At 42.1% G+C, this 27077-nt stretch overlaps 1 protein-coding gene across 1 annotated transcript in view; it reads right to left on the bottom strand.

The window, feature by feature from the left end:
* The window catches only part of LOC135520081 (glutamate receptor ionotropic, kainate 3-like), a 134952-nt gene extending 124790 nt beyond the window's left edge, over positions 1-10162 (bottom strand). Inside the window, exon 1 of the mRNA XM_064945404.1 lies at positions 9674-10162. Coding sequence (XP_064801476.1) covers positions 9674-9788 — 115 coding nt within the window. The 5' untranslated portion in view covers positions 9789-10162. The remainder of the gene's footprint in view (positions 1-9673) is intronic.
* Between the last annotated feature and the right edge of the window lie 16915 nt (positions 10163-27077).

Below are 27077 nucleotides of genomic sequence, written 5' to 3'. Positions count from 1 at the left end.
TACACACACATTACACCCCCCCCACCCCCCAGCCATTAAACCTCACACACAATGCAGGGAAGGAATCACACGACCAGAACTGACATTTGCAGCACACCCATCACAATAAGGTGCCTGATTAAAAGGGCAGAATGAAATCATACTAGGCCCTGTACATTGTACATTGCATTGCAGTCCAAGCTAAATAGGATGTAAACCCGTGCAGGCCACAGATACTTTCGGTGTCAAATCCTGATTACTATAAAGAGGAGAAGAAAAGGTCTCGCTGTTGTAATGTCTGTGTAACAAGGGGTGTCTTAGAGCTGCATAGTTACACAAGTATACACAGTCCGTGGACAGATAAGGCAGTCTTTTTATAGAGAAGGCAGGGGAAACTGCTCCGTTGAATGTCTATTTGGAAGGCGATGAAATAAAGGCTCTGTTTTTATCTTGCTTGGATCAAAAGGTTCAAGCTAATTAACAAACTAAATAAGAGTCTCTCAAGCTGCGTCACACACCTCTCTCTCTCTCTCTCTCTCACTCACTCACTCACTGCAGCGTGGAGGGAGAAATAATCGGAGACCATAGCTGTGTGTATTGTCTGTGTGTATGCGTGTGTAGGATGGGAATGGAAGGGGGACACCTAGTCAGTTGCACAACTGAATGCATTCACCCGAAATGTGACTTTCGCATTTAACTCAACCCCCTGAATCAGAGAGCTGCGGGGGGCTGCCTTAATCGATGTTGATGTGGGTTAAGTGTCTTGCTCAAGGGAAGAATGGCAGATCTTTCCACCTTGCCAGCTTGGGGATTCAGATCAGCGACCTTTCGGTTACTGGCCAAACACTCTACCTGTCACCCCTCTGTGAACACATCTTGGTGTGTGCATGTTGTGCTTGGGCGCATTCATGGGTGCACATTTACAAATCTAAAGAGAAATTGCTCCCCGCGCTGAAATGTAACAAATACCTGCCAAATGTTCCACCAACAAAATCAGTTCCAATTAACCATGCTATAGAGCTCCATGACCCACAAAATAAAATGGCTGGTGATCAAGGATTCCTGTCTGTTTTAATTTGATTTGACTTTTCCAGCAGAACCCAGAGGAGGCTGAGAGAGGGAGTCAAACTGAAAGGACAAGGGCACGTAATAAAGACGAATGGCTAAAGCAGGAAATTTGATTCATTGCCTTGGTACAGCAACATTTACAACCAAAAAAAAAAAAAACATTGACAAGCCATGAATTTTAAAACACTGTCAAATCCAGGAAAGCACACATCCGGCTGCTATAATGACATTTAGTCCCAGAAGGCTGCTGGGGAGAGACAGGGAGATAACTGACTTTATAAGGTGGCAATTTGCCTGACTTCTTGTTCAATTCAATACATTACCTCAATTCTTCATACCGAATACAGAAGAATAATCTAGAAAAACATCAACAGCAAATACTGAAACTCTACTCAATGAAACTCCTGCACAAACTCGTGTTTTTGGCAAATTTCTTCAGAACTAGACGGACGCATTGATGTGAGGGTTGCTCAGTATTATTTACTGAAATAGTTATCAGAAGCATATGCTTGCCACAGATCTTTCACTGTGGAGCGCACACTTTGTAGTATGATATGAAAACACCATCTGGTGTGGGAACACAGCTAGGCTAGCTGTGTAGCTAAAAGGCTCTACTGTGTCATAGGGTTACCTTACTGTTAGGGATATCCGTTACATTAATCCTCAATGGATTTTTGATTTAATAATCATTACCTAGCATGCATAATACAACAGCTCTACTAATGTACACGGCAGGTGTACACTTTCTTGACACAACGTTTGTTGCTAAGTATAGCATATAATCATCTTGGTGTTGACACGGTGTCTCTGTATGACCTCTTGTTGCCCTCGTCAACCTTTTCATAATGCATTATATTAAACCTTTCCTATTATTGTCTTTCATTAGAATCTCATTATATTATGTCAAAATAGTGACATTTAACCATTGTAGTTATATGGCACTTACGGTGACATATGTCTGGATTCATAACACATTAATATGAAAATTCCTAACAATAGCCCTATATTTCAGTATATTGCCTGGAGTGTTTGCTTGTTTGTAGGGTAACATTTTGTCTCCTGTGGAGCAGAAACAGTGTGTCCTGCTGACAGCGGAGAACTGGAAACAACACATTCTGAGACAGGGCCCTCTCCTGAACAAAATGAACATCTGCCGTTTCTCATCAGCTATATTGAAGCTAATGACGGCCCGCAAGTGTGCTGACAGCGAATGGAATTGGATTGTGTACAAGAGCCCCTGTGAGACCAGACATATGTTCTGGAGTGTGTTGGTGGATGGAGTTTTTGTGAGCGTGCGTTTATGTATGTTAGTTGAAGTGTCACTATGGCTGTAGTAGTTGAGAGAGTGAGAAAGAGAGAGTGAGAGAGAGTAGCCTGCTGGCATGAGTTATTAAGTGAAGACGTTGTGTATATTGTGCCTGTGTGTACGAGTGGGCGAGTGAAGTGTGTTTGTACAGGTTGAATAACTGTTGTATCCTTCTTCCCTTTCAATCTCCTCCTCTGTCTCTGCGTCACTAACAGAGATCCCTGCATCACACACATCAAAGGAGCCCACTCTCGCTGGATACAATTGTACTGTGACCTCTCCCAGTCTTTGTTCGTATGCACCACAACAACTCCCAGGCTGCTAGCCTAGCTCTCTGCCAAGAGGATTCTCCCTGCTTGCCTCCTCTTCTGTCTAGGGACAGATTTACATGAAAATTAAATATTTGTTTTCAACTCTGGCAATTGACGGCCATCTTAACTTCACACAACTGTTGATGTGTTCACCACTCACCGATGCCTTTCTTTATCGAGCACAACTATTTTTCTCTCCCTCTTCTTTCTGTTGTCGGAACTTTGCGGTGAATTCTTTTGCACACGGCCTTGAGTTCAACTTTTGTATAAATAGAAGCGAAGTACTATACCACGGCCCTTTTTGCAGCCTCTTGAAATATTTGCCAGTCATTTAAAATGAGAAGTTTGCGTGAACCCCGGTGAGGAGGATCTAGGCAAGTGTGTGTTTGTCAGAGAGAGTGTGTGAACGGAGAGCGCTCTCCTTCTCGCCTGCATTCTGGAGAGGCTAATCACATAAAGAACATTTTCTGGTTGGGAGGGATAAAGACCAGCCTCTGAAGTGACTCATCGTGTTTGGAGAATTTCAACCGAGCAGCAGCTAGCGAACACAGCTCTAATTCTCCTCACAGAAGTGTGGCTTTGGAACAGTCACAATGCATACAGCAGAAAATACATCTTGAGACTCCTCGACTGTTATTTCACACAGAAAATGTATTTTGGTAGTGTTTTCCCCAGGGCATAAATTACATTTGGGGAGACAAAATGACAACGCAGACACCGGCTGTTTGAGGAGGGGCAAAAGGAGCAAAAGAAATGAAAGCGATGTCATATCATGAGGAAGATTGATTAACTGGCCATGGTGAAGTATTAGGTAGATAAAGTAATTGAATATTCAATACATCCCTGTCTGGCACTGAAAAGCAGCATTCAGAAATAAAAGAGACAAAAGACTACAAATTAGTTTAATCAATCTTCTGCCTCCAACAAAAATTAAACAAGCATAACTATAAGTATCTATTAAATGGCGTGTGGGCTGGTTTGTAATTTCATTGTTTCTCAGCATAAGCATTGGCTGCTCTATGACAGTGAGGCATGAGAGTGAGTCATCCATTATATATATAATCATTGTTCTAAGCTGTTGAAAAATCCATATTTTCCGTTACCGGCTGTTCAGGTATTTATATAGTTGCATTGCATCACATAGCTTTCAGTAACTTCCCTCTAACTGTCATAAATGTTGTCATTTTAAAATGGGTGCTATAGCCTACCTCATGTCAAATGAAGTATACTCCAAGCTCTGTGGTTGGCTGAATTTGTGACATAACCATTGGCATCCATTGAAGTTGACATAATTTAAAGACGAAGTGCAGGATCTTAAGCACAACAACATGTTCTACGAATTGTATATATATATATATATACTGTATATTATTATTCATTAAAACATTTTCATGACGTAACATCAAACAAAATGGATGACGTAGTATACAATTGAATGACGTAGTACGCAAGAAGTGGGGACACGTTCTGGCTCATGAGCACCACATTTAAAGCTACTGGTTGAAATTACACGATTGTTCGAGAGCAATCACTTTAACTGAAGACACACAAAATGAACAACTATAGCTTTGGATGTAAAGCTTTAGACCCTATGTCAGACAGGATGCTATAGAGAAATCTGGAGGTGAAAGAAACACACACCTGTTTAGGCAAGGTACTGGCTAGAGAAATTAAAGGAGAGCCGCAAACTCTAAGAGCTCAGATGCAATAATTGAATAACCTATTAACCAACGTTTCGACAGACAAGTTGTCTTCATCAGGGTATAATGACAAACACTGCGGGTCACTTGTTTATATAGAGTCAAAGGACACACACGGGTGTCTGTAATCATGGCCGGGTGTGGCCTGATATCATTGGTTAATTCTCAGATATAAACAGAACATACCAAAAACACTAATGATTAGCATACTGGCATATTGCCAGCAGCATACCACCCTGCATACCACTGCTGGCTTGCTTCTGAAGCTAAGCAGGGTTGGTCCTGGTCAGTTCCTGGATGGGAGACTAGATGCTGCTGGAAGTGGTGTAGAAGGGCCAGTAGGAGACACTCTTTCCTCTGGTCTAAAAAAATATCCCAATTCCCCAGGGCAGTGATTGGGGACACTGCCCTGTGTAGGGTGCCGTCTTTCGGATAGGACATTAAATGGGTGTCCTGACTCTCTGAGGACTCTCTGAGGTCATCCCATGGCACTTATCGTAGGGGTGTTAATAATCCCCAGTTTACAAATGGCTCATTAATCCCCCTCCTCTCCCCTATAACTATTCCCCAGGCCGTTGCTGCAAATGAGAAAGAGTTCTCAGTCAATGTACCTGGTAAATTAAAGGATAAATAAATAAAATACAATCATAGCTACAATAAGCCTACAATGAAATGCAAAATCACAAGAATGGCTTCAGATCAAAGTCTACGTTGAGACCAAAAGAAGCACGAGTCTTTAAATTAGAGATCCAGGCATCCTCTCATTTAATAAATTATCGAGGTCACCCACTCTCCTAGGGCGGGTGACATGTCCGATGCCCAATGTAGGGACGAAATTGAATGGTTCGCTCCAAAAAGTGGGCCGCAACTGGGTAAGTCGGGTTTTTGCATCCAATGGTGCTACGATGCTCTGAGAGTCGCACTTTCAATTTGCGCTTTGTTTTACCCACATAATTTTTTACCACAAGGAGAAGTTAATAAAAGATAAACACCTGCCTTAGTGGAGCAAGTGATAACACCTTTGATTGGGATCTACGCTTGTAGTTTCCATCTGGTAGAGGCGCAAATAGACGTTGTGCAGGGATATTTTGGGGTGGTAAATCAGAGTTTGCCAATTGATCTCTGAGAATCTCTCACGAGAATTCGACCAAAGGAGGGTCAGAAAACACATTACCGATACAGTCATCGGATCGTAGAATGTGCCAATGTTTGTGAATAATTCCCTTAATTTGTTCAGAGCACTTTGAGTAGCGGGTAGTTAGAATGCAAGAATGCTTCTTTTTTGCGAGACTGTCCTTGAAAGAGATCATGTCTCGATTTGTTTCGAATTTTCTCAAAGGCATGCTTTTGGTCTAGTCTCTGACAAAGCACAAACAAATGCCTGAATTCGTGACTTTTATACAGTGGTGCACCGTTTAACATGGTCCTTGTTTCCACGTATGACTGAGAGAATACATTTATTCATGAGCACCGGTAGACACAATCAGCGTCTGAGCTTCATTGACTATAAGCTAAAACCAGACCTCATTGTCAACCGGGGTAGCCTCGCAAAAATATACTAAAATCACTCTATCCTATACATTATCTATATACCATAGTTATGATGGTATGAGTGTTTAGCAAAGACAAGAAAAAGAAGAGAAGAGGAGAACACTGAAGGTTAAGAGGAATACAATAGGCCTAGATACAGTAGAAAGAGCATTTTCTTCCCTCAGACGTTTAAAGGCCTGCAGAAGGAGTGCGATTGACCATCTGGCCCTCAGTATGGAGCTATGCACTGTAAAAGCACTCAAATCAATGGAAACAACTCCACCTTGGAATCCCACCATTACACAGATGGTGTACTTGGAGAGAACTGCTTAGGCTACCTAACGAAGAGCAGACACTGCACAGACAGAACACCCCACGCAACTGTCCCGCCACCACCACCCACTTCCAGTGAATGTTGCTTGCTTGATTGGCATTGTAACATATTTTTCAACGTTGGCCGGTGACCATGAACTACAACAGGGCCCTCTGGTGGTCTGTTGATAAATGGCTTTAACCCAGAGTGTGAGTGCGTGAATAGTATACTCATACACAAGCACAACACACACTCACACACATACTCACGGATACACTCTCTTAACGTCACACATAATGTACATGCACACAGCGGAGTCATTTCAGCTAAACTGAGGGCATGGCAAGCTAAATTGACTCCAGACATTATCACCTTGTTGCTGTAGTTTCACTCACCTCAGTCAATTGGGGACCTCTACAGGATCGGTTGGTCCTCCGCGGGACGGTTGAGCTAACATAGGCTAATGTGATTAGCATGAGGTTGCAAGTAACAAGGACATAGACATAATAATACATTATGGCCTTTCTCTTGCTAAATCAAAGATGATTTTCTTTGTATTATCTTTTACCATATCTAATGTGTTATATTCTCCTACATTATTTTCACAAACAAAAGTGTTTCATTTCAAATGGTATCAATAATATGCATATCCTTGCTTCAGGTCATGAACTACAGGCAGTTAGATTTGGGTATGTCATTTTAGGTGAAAATTGAACAAAATGGGGCGGATCCTTATTAATAACACTCTACAAACACGTTATGCAAGAATTTGCTGGTACTCACCGGGATTAAAACTCTAGTTGAGTTTCATGTCAAGTCAAACAGCAGTTACCTAGCCAAAGCCATCTACTGCAGCTTCATTGATGCGCTCTCCATAACTCCAGCCAGCCAGGCTACCACATGGTCCTAAAGTCAACCCACTCATATCACTAAACTGCATTTGGCTTTTAATCAGGGTTTGAATGATTTTAGTAGCCTATTTTAAATTGTTGATGTGGAGCTAGGGTATGGCGACTGCCAATTGACACCCCGCATGCACGTGTAGTCTAGGCCTAGGATAACACATTGCATGCGATGATGCCCATAGACCAGGGCTGCCCAACCCTCTTCCTGGAGATCTACTGTCCTGTAGGTTTTCTGTCCAACCCTAATTTAACAGTTCTGAGTCAGCTAGTTAAGGCCTTGTTGAGCAGCTAATTAGTAGAATGAGGTGTGTTAAATTAGGGTTGGACTGGAAACCCACAGGACGGTACATCTCCAGGAAGAGGGTTGGTCAGTCCTGCCACAGACAAACATGCCGTAGATTACATGCATACAGATATACAAACCCATTAAAAAGGCACTCAGAATTGAACGTAGAAATTCAGATTTACACAGAGACACAGTGTTATTGACATAGATGTCACTATATTATTAACGTATAAAATATGCCTAAGAAGCACAGTAGACACAACCCACACACACACTCACTCTCACAGACATTCAGACTGTACATGCAGACACATTTCCATGCATTTCATTTTTCTGTTCTAAAGCATTTGTATGTTTTTGTTCATGTGGACATCAACTCAAATTCAGCCCCTTTTCCTGGCACATCCTTCTCATCTGCCTTTTGTCAAAAGACTAACTCACGGATACAGAAAGAACTGCACCTGGACTAGAATAAAAAATATAAATAATATTTGTTTTTAAAGGCAATAGTGCAGCTGTAGGACATTTCAAGGTAAATTTGCTCAGCTCTGTGGGATTTCAACAACAAGACCTGTCACAGGCTATTTTCAGACTCCATTGTATGTGCTTTTGACAAAATTCTTCAATTTGCATCACTAAATCAAAGCAGACTCTACACAGCATCTAAGAAATCACAACTCTCCACAAAAAAATGTCATAGCTGTTCACAATGCTGCAGTCAATCATCAAGACTTGACCAACAAGAATAAGTGATGGCAAACCACATCTGTAATACTCAATACAATGCATAGTTTTCTAGTGAGGCATCATAGTTTTGTTTGCTCTCAATATTTTTTCTAATCATTTGTATAGGAAAAAATACATATAGGTAACTCATTTCAACTACCAGAAGTCAACATGTATTTTTCAAAATATTTGATTATTTAGAATGGGGACTGTATGGCCTATATGGCTGTCTTAGTGGTTAAAAACTAGACTAATGTAGCCTAATAACTATTGAATAACATATATTTTACTGTAAGATATATGCCTGCCTGTTCTTTAAAAACAAATGGATTAGATTTGGGATAAATAGATTATACCCCACAATTTGTACAAATTAAAACTATATTTTATATTCTTATATGTTTGTTCACTATTTTACATAATGACTTGTTAGGTTACCTGTTAAGACAAAATACATGCATTTGTCCTGGGCCCTATCATATTGCTCTCCATCGTTTACATTGAGCCTTGTAAAGCTACGTTAATTTCGGCTAATGCCATTTTGAGTAATTGTCCTGCGTGGCACCGAGCCACTTGTCAAAACCGATTTGCCTTGGGACAAAAACATATTGATCTTCATTCTGTCCCTCTCTCCTCGCCGCACAAAACGTTTCATCACATCTCCGCACTCAGAATGAGAATTCTCACATTGTGTTTTACTTGGAGTGATTCCAAAAGACAGGGGCAGCATCACGCGCTCACTTGTGTCATCACATTAACCGTAAAGCAAAGGGGAAAGATAGTGAATAAAGGCTCTAGAGATCTACGCAGGAGTTGCTTACAAACTTCCTTCATTCCATAGGCCTACAGTACGAGGCAGGCGACACCTGTGCCATCTCAGCACACGGGGCACCTTAATATATGTTGTTGTTCCCTATTTGCCCCCTTAAGTACAAATAATATGTTTTGGGTTGTGCATACTTATATTGTATTTCTATGCAAACATGTTCTACTTTTTCAAGCATTTTTAAGCATGTCAACCTTCTCCAAAATGAATACCTGAGATGAAGACTAATCATATGTATTGATGTAGGATGTATTTATAACGCATCAACAATATAAATTGCCACATGATAACCACAAATGGAACATATAATAGACTATAAGATAGTAATGGCATTGAAAAACAAACAAGCATGGGTAGGGGTCATTTTTACTCCTATCGGCTACAATGTGGTTGCATCGAAGCCTCCTGACATGAAGTCACAATAGTTGTACAGAATTTAATCCAATGTATCACTGTCGTATAAAGTACTGTGGGCTATAGTCTATGTAATATTGTTTTACATGCACACAGTCATCTGATAGCATACCCTTGAAAAGAGCGTAAACATGTATATTTTATAGATGACGGGCAAGAGCGTTACTCCAAAAACCACAGATGCTGCACAAGCACAGATAGACACCCTCACTTTCCTAAATAGATTTGATTTCCACTCTACGAACGATACTGATTATTTACCTATAGCCGGTCCATATTACACGTAAATAGACACTTAATAAAGCTTACCTATTCGAATGACATGAGGCATCCCACAAGAGTACTGAATCCAAAAGAGACATAGAATGGCCGATGTCCAGTATTCCAAAATCGAACTCCGGGCAGACAACCAAGTGTTTCGCATGATTGTAAAGTCGTGGGATCCACTTTTTAAGATTCCAAAGACGCTTCAGTGTTGCTCATCAAATTTGAATTCGACGGAGTCATATGTGGGTTTGTGTGTCTGCGACAAATGGGCGCTCATTGTACTTGGTGCAACATTCTCCCAGTTTTTTCACTCTCAATACTTTGGACGGCTTTTCAAGATTATACCCCAGTTCCAGACACAGGCGGATCAGTGTTACACCTGCGAATGCTGGCTGCTACAATTAGCCTGAACGAGTCTGTATCTCTTCCCCTCCTACGGTTGCTGCTATTTGTCTGCTGGCTGGAGAACAACCGGGCTGGATTCCCGTACAAATGTGGAAGGGAACTGCGCCTGCGGTACTTTTGGTCGCCTCCAACGATGCTCTGACCGGTGTTAGCCACAAGAAGCCTTGAAAACCTGTTTCTTTAGAATTCATGCAAGCTCATTACATATTTCAAATATATAAAATATCAGTGCTGATTTGAAATATTAAATGCGTCAAAAATGTTGATATAGCCAAATAGCAGTTATTATCATGATGGTAATTACTGTTCATATAGAAAAAGTATTCGACATGTTTAAGAAAAGCTTCTTCATGATCCAGTATTCGTTGCTGTCTGTTTTTCTCATAGCTCAATGAAGAAATGGCCTATTGAGCTTCAAGTTTTAGAAAAATCAATAACAAAAAATCCGTGGACGACCAGAATGGCTTTTTAAAATTGAATGCTTGTTCAACTCACAACCTGCGAGTGGTTGGACATATTCACTGGTGATTATGTTTTTGGTACTGAGCAAAGCTTGTGTTGTGAGAGCGAGTGCCACCAGCCTTATTCAATAGTGCCACTAGAGGCACTTGAATCATTAAGCAAAGGTCACAGTTATGTCCATGAAACATTTGACAAGTGAGATTATACCACTAGATTATTACATTTTCAATTATATTTTATTCCTATTTATTTTACATCTATGTGTTGATGATGCACTTTTTTGGTTGGATTAATGCTCCCCCGCTTGTGTCAAAAATAATCAATTGCTTCACATGCATATTCTGCCTACTCTACCTAAACAATTACAATGATACACACTACAAAAGTTTCCCCTTTTAATCTAACAGTGTGTAGTATACCCGTCCCAATGAGTCATTTGGAAAGCATAGCCTACTTTATAGTTGTCTCTAAGGTTAAAAAAAAGTGTTGCCATGTCCTCACTCCTTTCAGGCCTAATCAAACATGTTGAAAGACAAAGAAAGCCTGTAAACAAATGTAGCAGGAAACGATTGAACGGGTTGAATTGTGTATGCACATGTTGGGAGATAATAGTCTGACAGTGGGGCGTGGGCCATTGACAAAGCAGACTGCTCATCGCGGTTATTCGGAGCGCTCTGTCTGCGTCAATGAGTACATTAAACTCACGTAACTGCTTAGTGCCTTTCCGTCTGTCCATTTGTCATGCTTTATGTGGAGCCGTCAGTCACAAGACGGTGGGTGAAACATGATTGCGATCGCATAGAGAGTGTGCCACCGCCTGCAGTGCACAGCCCCCCTCTCTCCGCCACGTCCTCTCTGATGTAGGTACAGTTGTGACTGTGCGGAAGTATCCAGCCACATCACACGTGTATTCATCTACTCAATGACACACAGTACTGTGTTACTTGCTGCCATGAAGCATTCCAGTGAAAATGTAAATTAATATATCAGTTTGTCCCCTTGTGAGAAATTGAATTTATATTTTAATGAAGGAAAGGCTGAGAGTGAAATGTTGGTATCTCTAGACAGAGTTAGAGACTCAATCTCTGCACTTGATTTGTATATTGAAATATAAAGGGATTTAAAAGAGTCTGTTGAAGATGCTCAGTCTGAAGATGGCAAGATGGCGATCTAGTCTTAATGAGCTTATGAATGCACTGATGGGAGAATGGCTTGGCCAATTGGTTTTCTATTCCTATTTTTGGGGGAAAACAAACTGATTGTATCAGAGGGCATGCGAGCTAAAATAATCATAACTGACTCTGCCACTGCATATTCATGTCTTGAGGAGCAGATCTATGGCCCCTTGGCACAATACAAGGACTATCAATGTGAGTTATGTGGCCCTGCTCTCACATTATCAAGATTAATTGACTGCTGCTCTTTCAAATACAAAATGTACACAGCTTCAGCAAACAAGACATTCTGGGGGTCTGGGGGTGCCCTCTATAGCGAGGCTTGTGGCAGTGCTCTCCATCAACCAGACTGATCTATGGATCTGATCGATGACAATGGTCAATGGTCAGACAGGTGTGTGCCATCACCCAAGACATGGTGGGATGCTATGGGAAGCTACGGGCTACTATGGGACACATGCAAGCTATCACATAGATAGACCTGGGTTCAAATACAATTTGAAATCATGTCAATTACTTGAGCTGTACTTGATTGAGCTTGCCTGTTGCAATGGAACCAATAGTAAAGTCTCAAAAGTGAAAACCCCACCAATCTGGCACTCCAGGCACCCTAAAGCAAACCTTCAAAGTATTTGAAAGACTTCAAATATTTGAACCCAGGTCTGTTATCACAATCACCCAGCACTCCTCCCCTGACAAGATGTAAGTCCTTCTCTGTAACAAAAAGAGGTGAATATAATGCTAAATAAATATTGCCAGATGGTTTGTTGAATATAACAGGGGTAATGAGTGGAGATTTAAACGACGGCGGATGCTCATATTATTCCATGCTGGGTTAATAACTACTTCTCTGATGGCACCCCCTGATTCATTCTCTCTCTATCTCTATCTCTATCTCTCTATGAGGTGTTATCAATAATAAGGAAAGAGGCATGACTAAATCCTGTGATTAACATGAATGGCATGCTGGCAAACGTAATACAACACTGGAAAAGGTAAAATGGTTGTAAAGGGTGGTAAAACATTAAAACAGTAGTAAATATTGCTTTACAGAGTCGTTTTGGGAATATTTTATCTGGCAGTATACACTAGATAACAGGGGGCGCTGTTTTGAAGCAACCAGGACTTCGCACTTTGTAAAACATTTTTTTAGAAGCTATAGAAATGCATTTATTAATGTCTACATTTGTTTTTGCCAATCTTATTCTGTTAGACAGCTTAATGCATATCTTTAAATTATATTATGTAAGCTAAACATCAACATTTAAAATGTCAAAATATTTAAAAAAATATGTTCCTTACAGTATAATTTTTTGAAAGTTCTAATGTTGTTGTCCCCACTACAACAACAAAAAGTAATTAACTACATGGAATTTTGTCCGTGAAACATTTAATTGAAATACTGTAAAATTCCATTCATTCCAATGGAGTACTGCTTCTTCTGTGGAGTGCGAATATGACAGACCGGTGGCTTCAAACTCTCTCATTGGCCAATACATACAATTGAAGTCAGAAGTCACTGTTTTAGGTCAGTTAGGATCACCACTTTATTTTAAGAATGTGAAATGTCAGAATAATAGTAGAGAGAATTATTTATTTCAGCTTTTATTTCTTTCATCACATTCCCAGTGGGTCAGAAGTTTACATACACTCAATTAGTATTTGATAGCATTGCCTTTAAATTGTTTAACTCGGGTCAAACATTTTGGGTTGCCTTCCACAAGCTTCCCACAATAAGTTGGATGAATTTTGGCCCATTCCTCCTGACAGCTGGTGTAACTGAGTCAGGTTTGTAGGCCTCCTTGCTCGCACATGCTTTTTCAGTTCTGACCACATATTTTCTATAAGATTGGGGTCAGGGCTTTGTGATGGCCACTCCAATACCTTGACTTTGTTGTCCTTACGCTATTTGCCACAACTTTGGAAGTTAACTTGGGGTCATTGTCCATTTGGAAGACCCATTTGCGACCAAGCTTTAACTTCCTGACTGATGTCTTGAGATGTTGCTTCAATATATCCACATTAGTTTCCAACCTCATGATTCCATCTATTTTGTGAAGTGCGCCAGTCCCTCCTGAAGCAAGGCACACACACAACATGATGCTGCCACCCCTGTGCTTCACGGTTATGATGGTGTTTTTCGGCTTGCAAGCCTTCCCTTTTTCCTCCAAACATAACGATGATCATTATGCCCAAAAGGTCCCATTGTTGTTTCATCAGACCAGAGGACATTTCTCCAAAAAGTATGATCTTTGTCCCCATGTGCAGATGCAAACAGTAGTCTGGCATTTTTATGGCGGTTTTGGAGCAGTGGCTTCTTCCTTGCTGAGCGGCCTTTCAAGTTATGTCGATATAGGAATCGTTTTGCTGTGGATATAGATACTTTTGTACGTGTTTCCTCCAGCATCATCACAAGGTCTTTTGCTGTTGTTCTGGGATTGATTTGCACTTTTCGCACCAAAGTACGTTCATCTCTAGGAGACAGAACGCGTCTCTTTCCCGAACGGTATTATGGCTGCGTGGTCCAATGGTGTTTATACTTGCATACATTTGTTTGTACAGATGAACGTGGTACCTTCAGGCGTTTGGAAATTGCTCCCAAGGACGAACCAGACTTGTGGAGGTCTACAATTTGTTTTCTGAGGTCTTGGCTCATTTCTTTTGATTTTCCCATGATGTCAAACAAAGAAGCACTGAGTTTGAAGTGAGGCCTTGAAATACATCCACACCTCCAATTGACTCAAATTATGTAAATTAGCCTATCAGAAGCTTCTAAAGCAATGACATCATTTTCTGGAATTTTCCAAGCTGTTTAAAAGCACAGTCAACTACGTGTATGTTAACCTCTGCCCCACTGGAATTGTGATACAGTGAATTATATGTGAAATAATCTGTCTGTAAACAATTGTTGGAAAAATGACTTGTGTCATTCACAAAGTAGATGTCCTAACCGACTTTCCAAAACAATAGTTTGTTAACAAGACATTTGTGGAGTGGTTGAAAAACAAGTTTTAATGGCTCCAACCTAAGTGTATGTAAACGTCTGACTTCAACCTGTAGCATCAACAATCCAGAGTTTATATACATCAAAGTTTATGTATGAGGGTTTGGGGTTTTGGTCAGAATCTGTATGAACACTACTGTTGTGTTGTTAATGGGCAGCCTATGTAGTCTACCTTATATGACCAAAAATCATTACACATCGGCCAAGCAGTAAATTATAAGATAATTAAACCTGACACCTGTTAAGTCACACGTTCAGATATGACGACAGTTTGAGTGTGCCTGTTTGAGTGTTTTTTTCCCCTGTGAAATGATTGCCTTCGCATTTACAAGCTAGCAGACTTTGCGATCAATTACTTGTCAGGACAGTCAGTCATAGCTAATGGTTCAGAAAACACCAAGTCCCCATTGTAAAACTAGAAACATCGACAAGTGTTGCACTTAGTTGACTGGATTGATCAGCACATTTTGTTTATTTTTGAGTGACGGTAACAGAATAGAAAGACACGATCAATGTTTCTCCCAAGGCGCCTTTCAGTGGCTACTTATAACACAGGCCTGCGATTGTCTAGGATGAGATGTTCAATCCACAGTGTTAGATTGTTCATAATTATTTTGAGAAATTGCTGTGCTGCTATTGAGCTGCAAAAATGAATCATGTGAAACATTTGTTCTCATTGATTTTCATTCTCTCTTTAAGAAGATTGTAAAAGGCATCACCACCAGGCAGAAGATAATGTTGGAGATCGAACATCTCCCTACAACAAAAGGTGAATAGGAACCCGGCTTTCAGAAATACTACAGTCTAATATGGTTATGAATTGGGTGTCAGGTTTTTCGAGCGTCTCCTTTGAAAGAAACCACTTCTTTGACAAACTTTGAATGGTGTTGTGAAGTGGTTTAAAACACAATCTTTTGATTGGTTTCATCAAATGCAACAAAATCTACTTTCCAGACTGTAAATGGAAATTGTTTGGGCCCAAAGAAAATTGAAATGAGATTCAAACTAAAATAAAAGGTTGGTAAATCACTAGTGAATATTGGTTTACAAAGTCATTTTGGGAATATTTTATTTGGTAGTCTTCACTTGGATGTATACCTGGTATAACCAATGATTTATATATACACTAGATGACTGACAGGGGATGCTGTTTTGAAGCAACTGTGCCTCCATCCTGGCACTTTGTAAAAAAATATTTTGGCATTTATTAATGTGAGATTCAAACAAAAAAATGTAAAGAATATAAAAAAAGTTATGGGCTGCAAATTCAAAAGTATGTTTAGCCTGACTGATATGGTCATTTCTTTGCATACTGTTTGGCAATGTAGTGTAGCAAACTTAACTCAACACCTGGTAACTTTGTCAAGAGGTTCGAATTTCTTGCCGTAACGGCTAAGGTCTTGGGTTGACAGTCACTGGACCCTGGATTCTAAGGGATATGCTGCATTATGGACGCACATTCAGACAGTGTTACTTCTATATCTGTCTATACATCTTGATAAAGGCCTTGTCTCCTCTATCCCTCCTCTCTGAACTTATTTGCCAATGCATGTTGAGAAGGTGGCAAGGAGAGAGGATGTGAGGAATATAGAAGAAAAATTATTGAGAAAGTGCCCATAGTGTCTCCCTCCAGACCTTTTCAATAATTCCCCACCCTATGCCTGTCATGTTCAAAAATAGCATTTTAAAGTCTACATTGTTTAGTGTGGTCACACTGAACCACGACTATTTGTACTTCACCTCCCTAACACATACTGTAAGCCTGTCAACGCTGTGGGTTTGTGGCGACTCTATCACCCTGCCATAACGTCCTTGCCGCTTTAGTGGGCAGACAGATAATTAAATGTCGATTTACTCTCTTCAACTTTACTAGAGCAATATTGCCCTACTGCTTTGCTCACTGTTGATAGATTGAAAGCTGGCCGTGGCCTCGTAGCGTATGATTCAAGGCAACGTGCCATCTGCAGATGAGGTTATGAGGAATTGGCCAAATTCTGGCTCTGATCACAACGTTTATATACTGTGGGCTCAGGCCCATTCTGGCTCGGAGCTGGAGAATGAGCTGAAGATCTATGTGCTGCGCCTGACATGTGTTGTGCTGTGGTGGGAGGGCAGACAATCACTGGCCTGATCATTCATCCAGACAGTCTGGGAGATGGGAAATGAATGCTGCGAGGGTTTCAATCCGAAAGGTTATAGATGAGAATCCCAATTTCAGTATGATATCCAAACATACCAGCAGCATAGCTTCAAGACATGATGACGCTATGTTTGCTGTGCAAGAGCTGACACCAGTGACCTACAAAATCATTGATTAGTTTCTCAAATTATGTATTTCAACCACTGGTTTCCTCACAGTGATTACATTACAAGAAATGTAATGTCAGGTCATTGGTAAAATAGCAGCATGTGTGCCACATAAGGACCTATGGTCGGATTGCATGAAAGGACACTTGAGAGGGACAGTTGGCGACCTTGTTGAGATTAATCAAGGAGCGATTAATTATCTCAGAGAACTCACCTGACTGAAATTTACTTGACCCTGGACTGCAGCGATGTGCTTCAGAGAGGGAGCAAATGTCCACAGAGGTCAGAGATCAAATGTTGTCCTGACCTACACTCAGTGTTGCAATTTGAAAAAATGTAATGCACTGTTTGACCTATGCTGATAAAAATAGGATTTGTATACTTAATTAGCATGTGGAACTCAAGACCTCCTTCATCATCAGCATTGTCTTCCAGCACACTCCGCAATCCCCACAGCAGTCGGTGAAGTGGCACTTTTTTTGCCAACTCAATACTTGTAATCCAACTCCCATCAAACACTTAGGATGAAGGACACATTTAAACCTCTGGGAATGGAGGTTTGCTGCATACGTGTAGCAACATCAGTTACAGAGATGCTGCTACATGTATGAAGCATTATGTATCCCTCTTAGCTGAAGTCAAATTCAACTCCACTACCTACACATATGTCTCTCGCCTGCATGTTATGGAGCTAATGAAAATCATTCATATCCATAAGTGTTGACAGGGCTCGACATTGAAGCAAATGGCTAATACATATAGCTAATGACTTTTCACTTTGATCATTGCATATTGTACATGCCACCAGTAGAACACATATTCAGAACAATGTGTTGATTATCTCGATGGGTTTCATACTACGCTAGAAGTGCTATGAGATGTTTGGACTGTATCGTGAACATGCTTAGCTAGCTAATACACTTCCAGTCAAAAAACCTAATGCTTTGTTTGGGGAGGTTATCTGTAATCCGATAATTCACCACTCAGTGTCTGTCAGTGACGGAAAGGGAGACACAACGATGAAAGCGACTGTCCGATTAACTGCTCCATCGGCTAATATCGCTCTGGCAGTTTAACAGGCCAGGCTTTGTTGTTGTTTACACTGTGTTTGCCCATCATTAGGCTGGCAATGCTCGTTGCTGCCTACTCCTTTAATTTGAATTACATTTGATATACAGTAAAGGCTCCACGCGTGGCCCCCAGCCAGGATTTTGAAATAAGACTCAATTAACCTGAATGACCCTGTATAACACAAACAATGAGAAATTAATTGTATGCCATATCCATCCCTGACAGGTTTAGTGGGCTCAAAAAGTACCATATAAATGGTTTAGAATGCAATTCCACTTTGTTTTCGTTTGTGGCTTCCAAATCAATGGGCCATTAAAATTCTCTCCACCAATGAAAAATAGGATTCAAAACTAAAACAGGTGTCAGGACTGGGGTAGGAAGGGAGGTTTGTGAGGGGAGCAGATATTGAGAAAGGATGTTTTATGAAAGCTGGATAGCATTAGCAAAATGGGATATTTTCGGACTGGACGAGTTGTATTGATAGACTCTCATGGCCTTATTGTCAGAATCTATATGCACGTGAGGGAACTGCAATTTTCTTTAAGATAAATATAATTCAGCCTGTAAGACAACAAAATGTGGGAGGGTTGTTTGAAGATGGATATTGGATCAGTATGGTACAAGACAGAATATACATCATATTTTATTTCTACTTTCATGAAATGGGTGAGGTATTTCTGAGTTCAGATGTGTGTGGTACATAAGGTGTCCCAGAGGTGGCTTCAGAAAGTATTCACACCCCTTGACTTTTTCCATATTTTTGTGGTGTTACAGCCTGAATTTAAAATTGATTAAATAGAGATTTGTTTTGTCATTGGCCTACACATAATACACCACCATGTCAAAGAGGAATTGTGTTCCTGGAAATGTTTACAGATTAATTAAAATATATAAGCTTGTTCTGGCAAGCTTATATAAGTTCAGGAGTAAAAATTTGCTTAACAAGTCACATAATATGTTGCATGGACTATTTCTGTGTGAGATAATAGTGTTTAACATGATTTCTGAATGACTACTTCAACTCTGTACCACACACATACAATTATCTGTAAGGTCCCTCAGTCGAGCAGTTAATTTCAAACACAGATTCAACCACAAAGAACAGGGAGGTTTTCCAATTCCAAGATGGGTAAAAATATAATAATATGCAGACATTGAATATCCCTTTAAGCAGTTATTAATTACACTTTGGATGATGTATCAATATGCTAAGTCACTACAAATACATAACTAATTTGCTGGAGAGGAAGGAAACCTCTCAAGGATTTCACCATGAAGCCAATGGTGACTTTAAAACAGTTGCAGAGTTTAATGGCTGTGATAGGAGAAAACTGTGGATGGATAAACAAATTGTAGTACTCCACAATAATAACTTAATTGACAGAGTGAAAATAAGGAAGACCGTATGGAAAAAGGTTCCAAAACATGCATCCTGTTTGCAACAAGGCACTAAAGTAACACTGCAAAAAATGTGGCAAAGAAATTAACTTTTTGTCCTGAATACAAAGTGTTTTGTTTGTGGAAAATCCAATACAACACATTACTGAGTACCACTCTCCATATAGTGATGGCTGCATCATGTTATGGGAATGTTTGTAATCGTTAAGTAATGTCACGCCTGCTCCCGCTCCCCCTCCTTGGTGCTTGAAGGCACCAGGCTCCCCAGCATCACGCACTCCTGCCACCATCATTATGCACACCTGCCTTCCCCCAGTCACTCGCATCAGCGATTATTGGACTCACCTGGACTCAATCACCTCTGTCATTAGCTCCCCTATATCTGTCTGGTTTCCCACTCTGTTCCCTGCTTCTGCATTATTTGTCATTTGTCGTTGTTTACCCGTGTGCTGACGCTGTTCCTGTTTTGTTACCTGTCTGTTCCGGAAAAAATGTTGACTCCCCGTACCTGCATCTCATCTCCAGCGTCGGTCCTAACAAGTAATGGGGATTTTGTTCAGGATAAACAAGAAACGTAATGGAGCTAAGCACAGGCAGAATCGTGGTTCAGTCTGCTTTCCACCAGACACCGGGAGATGAATTCACCATTCAGCAGGACAATAACCTAAACACGAGTCCAAATCTACATGGGAGTTGCTTACCAAGAAGACAGTAAATGTTCCTGAGTTGCCAAGTTATAGTTTTGACTTAAATCTTCTTGAAAACCTATGGCAAGACCTGAAAATGGTTGACAGAGCTTGAAGAATTTTGAAAAGAATAATGGGAAAATGTTGCACAATCCAGGTGTGGAAAGCTCTTAGAGACTTACCCAGAAAGACACACAGCTGTAATTGCTGCCAAAGGTGCTTCTACAAAGTATTGACTCAGGGGTGTAAATACTTAGGCCTGCATACTTATGTAAATGCGATATTCCTGTATACATTTACAAAACCTTCAAAAAACATGTTTTCACTTTGTTATTAGGTGCTATAGTGTGTAGATTGGTGAGAAAAAATATAAATCTAATCAATTTTGAATTCAGCCTGTAAGACAACAAAATGTGAAATAAGTCAAGGGGTATGAATACCTTCTGAAGGCACTATATGCTTACCTGACCCTAGAGACGTGGGTTAATACGACAAGACTTCAATCAGCGCACAGCTGAGAGAGCATTTGTAATGTAGTGGTTTAAGGTCACACAGGGTTTACACTTTAAAATCAACATACTACTGTTGTGCAATAGCTACAATGATGTGTGCTTGTGCGAATTGTTATCTGTGTGTATATGGATGTATGTTTTGTGTGTGAGTGTGCATTTATGTGTGTTTGCATGTACTGTGTGTTGTGTTGGGGGGGGTGAGAATGTGTGCTAATGTGAGCATGTGTGTGCGCGAACATGACATATTCGTGTGTGTGTGTGTGTGTGTGTGTGTGTGTGTGTGTGTGTGTGTGTGTGTGTGTGTGTGTGTGTGTGTGTGTGTGTGTGTGTGTGTGTGATTGTGTCTGTGCATACGTGCGTGAAACAATACAACCCTTCTGAATAGGGCCGCGCTAATTTAAAATGTTTTTGAATTTAAACAATACAGTGATCCCCTGACTTTCATGTTATCACATTGGCAGTTATGAGTAATTGCACCCTGCAGCATTCCCTACCCCTGGACCACTTTTAATTATGTTACAAAGCGTACTGTTCTTCTGAATTAATGTCAGCACTAGAGTCTTGCATTATTGGACTCACTTGGTGTATTTACAGGGCTTTTTCTTTTGAATGATGAAAATATGTCTGTAAACATGTCTGTTTTTGTTGGTTTGTTGTAACCTAGGGGCATGCACTGTGGTAGCGGTATTTGCAGATTTCAGGGTAGGATTAGTGAATTGTAATAAATAATGCAATATTTGGAAGAGTTATGAATTGTAGATTAAAGTCTGTATTTATTTTTGGTGGAGAGAGGCCACTTTTGTCAACAATGTTAGGCTACACCACTCTACAGACCAGACTTGGGTTCAAATACTATTTTAAATCATTTAAAATACTTTATATGTGCTTGATTGAGCTTGCCTGACTTAATGGACCAATAGCTTAATGGACCAATAAATTAAATAAAGAATGATAGTAAAAAGCTTAAATAAAAATTTGATTCATCATTCATTGAATCAGGTGGCTCATTCTTTACAAAACCCACTGATATTGCCAATTACTTTAATTATTTTTTCATTGGCAAGATTAGCAAATGTAGGCATGACATATCAGCAATAAATGCTGACACTACACATCTAACTGATCAAATTATGAAAGATATGCAATGTCATTTTGAATTCCATAAAGTGAGGAGGAAAAAAATTGTTGTCTATTAACAATGACAAGCCACCGGGGTCTGACAATTTGGATGGAAAATTACAGAGGATAATAAAGGACGATATTGTCACTCCTATTTGCCATATCTTCAATCTAAGCATAGTAGAAGTGTGTGCCCTCAGTCTTGGAGGGATGCAAAAGTCATTCCGCTACCCAAGAATAGTAAAGCCCCCTTTTCTGGCTCAATTAGCCGACCAATCAGCCTGTTTCAAACACATACTACACTTTTGAAAAAGAATGTTTTTGACCAGATACAATGCTATTGTACTGTAAAAAAATTGACAGACTATCAGCACGCTTATAGGGAAGGACATTCAACAAGCACGGCACTTACAGAAATTGATGATAAAAACATTGTGGGAGCTGTTTTGTTAGTCTGCAGATTTGTTATGGCTTTACACCCCTTGCTGTATTGTGGAAAAAGGGGGTGTTCTTTAACGGAAGCTTGTTCAATACAATCCCGGTAGAATCAAATCAAAATCAAATCAAATCAAATTTTATTTGTCACATACACATGGTTAGCAGATGTTAATGCGAGTGTAGCGAAATGCTTGTGATTCTAGTTCCAACAATGCAGTAATAACCAACAAGTAATCTAACTAACAATTCCTAAACTACTGTCTCATACACAGTGTAAGGGGATAAAGAATATGTACATAAGGATATATGAATGAGTGATGGTACAGAGCAGCATAGGCAAGATACAGTAGATGGTATCGAGTACAGTATATACATATGAGATGAGTATGCAAACAAAGTGGCATAGTTAAAGTGGCTAGTGATACATGTATTACATAAGGATGCAGTCGATGATATAGAGTATAGTATATACGTATGCATATGAGATGAATAATGTAGGGTAAGTAACATTATATAAGGTAGCATTGTTTAAAGTGGCTAGTGATATATTTACATCATTTCCCATCAATTCCCATTATTAAAGTGGCTGGAGTTGAGTCAGTGTCAGTGTGTTGGCAGCAGCCACTCAATGTTAGTGGTGGCTGTTTAACAGTCTGATGGCCTTGAGATAGAAGCTGTTTTTCAGTCTCTCGGTCCCAGCTTTGATGCACCTGTACTGACCTCGCCTTCTGGATGATAGCGGGGTGAACAGGCAGTGGCTCGGGTGGTTGATGTCCTTGATGATCTTTATGGCCTTCCTGTAACATCGGGTGGTGTAGGTGTCCTGGAGGGCAGGTAGTTTGCCCCCGGTGATGCGTTGTGCAGACCTCACTAACCTCTGGAGAGCCTTACGGTTGAGGGCGGAGCAGTTGCCGTACTAGGCGGTGATACAGCCCGCCAGGATGCTCTCGATTGTGCATCTGTAGAAGTTTGTGAGTGCTTTTGGTGACAAGCCGAATTTCTTCAGCCTCCTGAGGTTGAAGAGGCGCTGCTGCGCCTTCTTCACGATGCTGTCTGTGTGAGTGGACCAATTCAGTTTGTCTGTGATGTGTATGCCGAGGAACTTAAAACTTGCTACCCTCTCCACTACTGTTCCATCGATGTGGATAGGGGGGTGTTCCCTTTGCTGTTTCCTGAAGTCCAAAATCATCTCCTTAGTTTTGTTGACATTGAGTGTGAGGTTATTTTCCTGAGACCACATTCCAAGGGCCCTCACCTCCTCCCTGTAGGCCATCTCGTCGTTGTTGGTAATCAAGCCTACCACTGATGTGTCGTCCGCAAACTTGATGATTGAGTTGGAGGCGTGGGTGGCCACGCAGTCGTGGGTGAACAGGGAGTACAGGGCTCAGAACGCACCCTTGTGGGGCCCCAGTGTTGAGGATCAGCGGGGAGAAGATGTTGTTACCTACCCTCACCATCTGGGGGCGGCCGTCAGGAAGTCCAGTACCCAGTTGCACAGGGCGGGGTCGAGACCCAGGGTCTCGAGCTTGACGACGAGCTTGGAGGGTACTATGGTGTTGAATGCCGAGCTGTAGTCGATGAACAGCATTCTCACATAGGTATTCCTCTTGTCCAGATGGGTTAGGGCAGTGTGCAGTGTGGTTGAGATTGCATCGTCTGTGGACCTATTTGGGCGGTAAGCAAATTGGAGTGGGTCTAGGGTGTCAGGTAGGGTGGAGGTGATATGGTCCTTGACTAGTCTCTCAAAGCACTTCATGATGACGGAAGTGAGTGCTACGGGGCGGTAGTCGTTTAGCTCAGTTACCTTAGCTTTCTTGGGAACAGGAACAATGGTGGCCCTCTTGAAGCATGTGGGAACATCAGACTGGTATAGGGATTGATTGAATATGTCCGTAAACACACCGGCCAGCTGGTCTGCGCATGCTCTGAGGGCGCGGCTGGGGATGCCATCTGGGCCTGCAGCCTTGCGAGGGTTAACACGATTAAATGTCTTACTCACCTCAGCTGCAGTGAAGGAGAGACAGCATGTTTTCGTTGCAGGCCGTGTCAGTGGCACTGTATTGTCCTCAAAGCGGGCAAAAAAGTTATTTAGTCTGCCTGGGAGCAAGACATCCTGGTCCGTGACTGAGCTGGATTTCTTCCTGTAGTCCGTGATTGACTGTAGACCCTGCCACATGCCTCTTGTGTCTGAGCCGTTGAATTGAGATTCTACTTTGTCTCTGTACTGACGCTTAGCTTGTTTGATAGCCTTGCGGAGGGAATAGCTGCACTGTTTGTATTCGGTCATGTTACCAGACACCTTGCCCTGATTAAAATCAGTGGTTCATGCTTTCAGTTTCACGCGAATGCTGCCATCAATCCACGGTTTCTGGTTAGGGAATGTTTTAATCGTTGCTATGGGAACGACATCTTCAACGCACGTTCTAATGAACTCGCACACCGAATCAGCGTATTCGTCAATGTTGTTATCTGACGCAATACGAAACATGTCCCAGTCCACGTGATGGAAGCAGTCTTGGAGTGTGGAGTCAGCTTGGTCGGACCAGCGTTGGACAGACCTCAGCGTGGGAGCCTCTAGTTTTAGTTTCTGTCTGTAGGCAGGGATCAGCAAAATGGAGTCGTGGTCAGCTTTTCCGAAAGGGGGGCGGGGCAGGGCCTTACATGCGTCGCGGAAGTTAGAGCAACAATGATCCAAGGTTTTTCCACCCCTGGTTGCGCAATAAATATGCTGGTAAAATTTAGGGTGTCTTGTTTTCAGATTAGCCTTGTTAAAATCCCCAGCTACAATGAATGCAGCCTCCGGATAAATGGTTTTCAGTTTGCAAAGAGTTAAATAAAGTTCGTTCAGAGCCATCGATGTGTCTGCTTGGGGGGGGGGGATATATACGGCTGTGATTATAATCGAAGAGAATTCTCTTGGTAGATAATGCGGTCTACATTTGATTATGAGGAATTCTAAATCAGGTTAACAGAAGGATTTGAATCAGGAATTCAGGAATTCCCCAGGGCAGCTGTCTAGGCCCCTTACTTTTTCAATCTTTACTAGTGACATGACACTGGCCTTGAGTAAAGCCCGAGTCTCTATGTCTGCGGATGACAACACTATACATGTCAGTTACAACAGTGAGTCAAATCACTGCAACAATTAACAATGAGCTGCAGTTAGTTTCAGAATGGGTGGCAAGGAATAAGTTAGTCTTAAATATTTTAAAAACTAAAAGCATTGTATTTGGGACAAATCATTAACTAAACCCTAAATCTCCACTAAATCTTGCAATAAATAATATGGAAAGTTGAGGTGAATAAACTGCTTGGAGGAACCCAGGATTGTAAACTGTCATGGTCAAAACATGTTGATACAACAGTATGTAAGATGGGAAGAAGTCAGACTTTTCACAACAACATCAACAAGGCAGGTCCTACAGGCTCTAGTTTTGTTGTACCAGGACTACTGTTCAGTCGTGTTGTCAGGTGCCACAAAGAGGGACCTCAGATAACTACAAATCTGTCACACCCCGGCTATAGAGAGGATTTTATTCTCTATTTTGAGTAGGCCAGGGTGTGACTAGTAAGCTTCACGGTCGTTTCCTTGTTTTGTTGGCGACATTTACATAAATAACGGAAAATGTACGGTCACCACGCTGCACCTTGGTCCGGTCATTTCCACGACGACGGCCATGACAGAACTACCCACCACCAAAGGTCCAAGCAGTGTGGCCAGGAGAGGCAGCCCCCCCCCCCCCACCCAAACAAAACTGGCGGGAGCACACGGGACGGTCGGGCGGAGCCGTGGTTGGAACCAGAGCAAGTCGGGGAGAAGAAGGTGAACTTGGAGGGGAGTGAAGACAGTTAAGGAGTTGATGGGGAGATTGGAGGAGAGAGTTAGGAGAGGGCTGTTGTGTTGGTGCATGAGGCACGACATTCGCCCTACGGAGCATGTCCTCAGTTTAATGTCACCTGAGTCAGCTCTCCATACTCATCCTGAGGTGCGTGCTAGCCATCTGGTGAAGACTGTGCCAGCCCTACGCACCAGGCCTCCTGTGCGCCTCCCCAGCACTGCACGTCTTGTGCCAGCTCTATGCTCCAGACCTCCAGTGCGCCTCCACAGCCCGGTGAGTCCTGTGCCGGCTCTGTGCACTGTGTCTCCGGTGCGTCCTATGCCTGCGCTCCACACGTGCCGGGCTAAAGTGGGCATTCAGCCAAGAGGAGCTGTGCAAGGTCTAAGCACCAGATCTCCAGTGATCCCCCACAGCCCGGATCGACCTGTGCCTTCTCCAAGGACCAGGCCTCCAGTAGGTCTCCCCAGCCTGGTGAGTCCTGTGCCTGCGCTCTGGAGGTGCCGGGCTAAAGTGGGCATTCAGCCTGGTAGAGTGATGCCAAGGATACGCACCAGATCTCCCGTGCTCCCCCACAGCCCGGTTCATCCTGTGCCTCCTCCAAGGACCAGGCCTCCAGTAGGTCTTCCCAGCCTGGTGAGTCCAGTGCCTGCGCTCTGGAGGTGCCGGGCTAAATTGGGCATTCAGCCTGGAAGAGTGGTGCCAAGGATACACACCAGATCTCCCGTGCTCCCCCACAGCCCAGTTCATCCTGGGCCTCCTCCAAGAACCAGGCTCCCAGTAGGCCTCCCCAGCCTGGTAAACCCTGTGCCTGCTCCACGGGCCAGTCCGGGGCCTGCGGCGAGGGTCCCCAGTCCAGGGCCTTCAGAAACGATCCCCAGTGCTGGGCCTGCAGTGAGGGTCCCCAGTCCGGAGCCGGAAGCGAGGGTCCCCAGTGCTGGGCCTGCAGCGAGGGTCCCCAGTCCGGGGCAGGCAGCGAGGGTCCCCGCACCAGAGGCGCCACCAAAGTGGAGGGAGCCAGAGGCGCAAGGGG

This window comes from Oncorhynchus masou, chromosome 29, assembly GCF_036934945.1.
Source record: "Oncorhynchus masou masou isolate Uvic2021 chromosome 29, UVic_Omas_1.1, whole genome shotgun sequence".
NCBI classification, from domain to species: Eukaryota; Metazoa; Chordata; class Actinopteri; order Salmoniformes; family Salmonidae; genus Oncorhynchus; species Oncorhynchus masou.
Note: the sequence above shows the minus strand (reverse complement) of the source record. Positions and strands in the feature narration are given on the sequence as shown.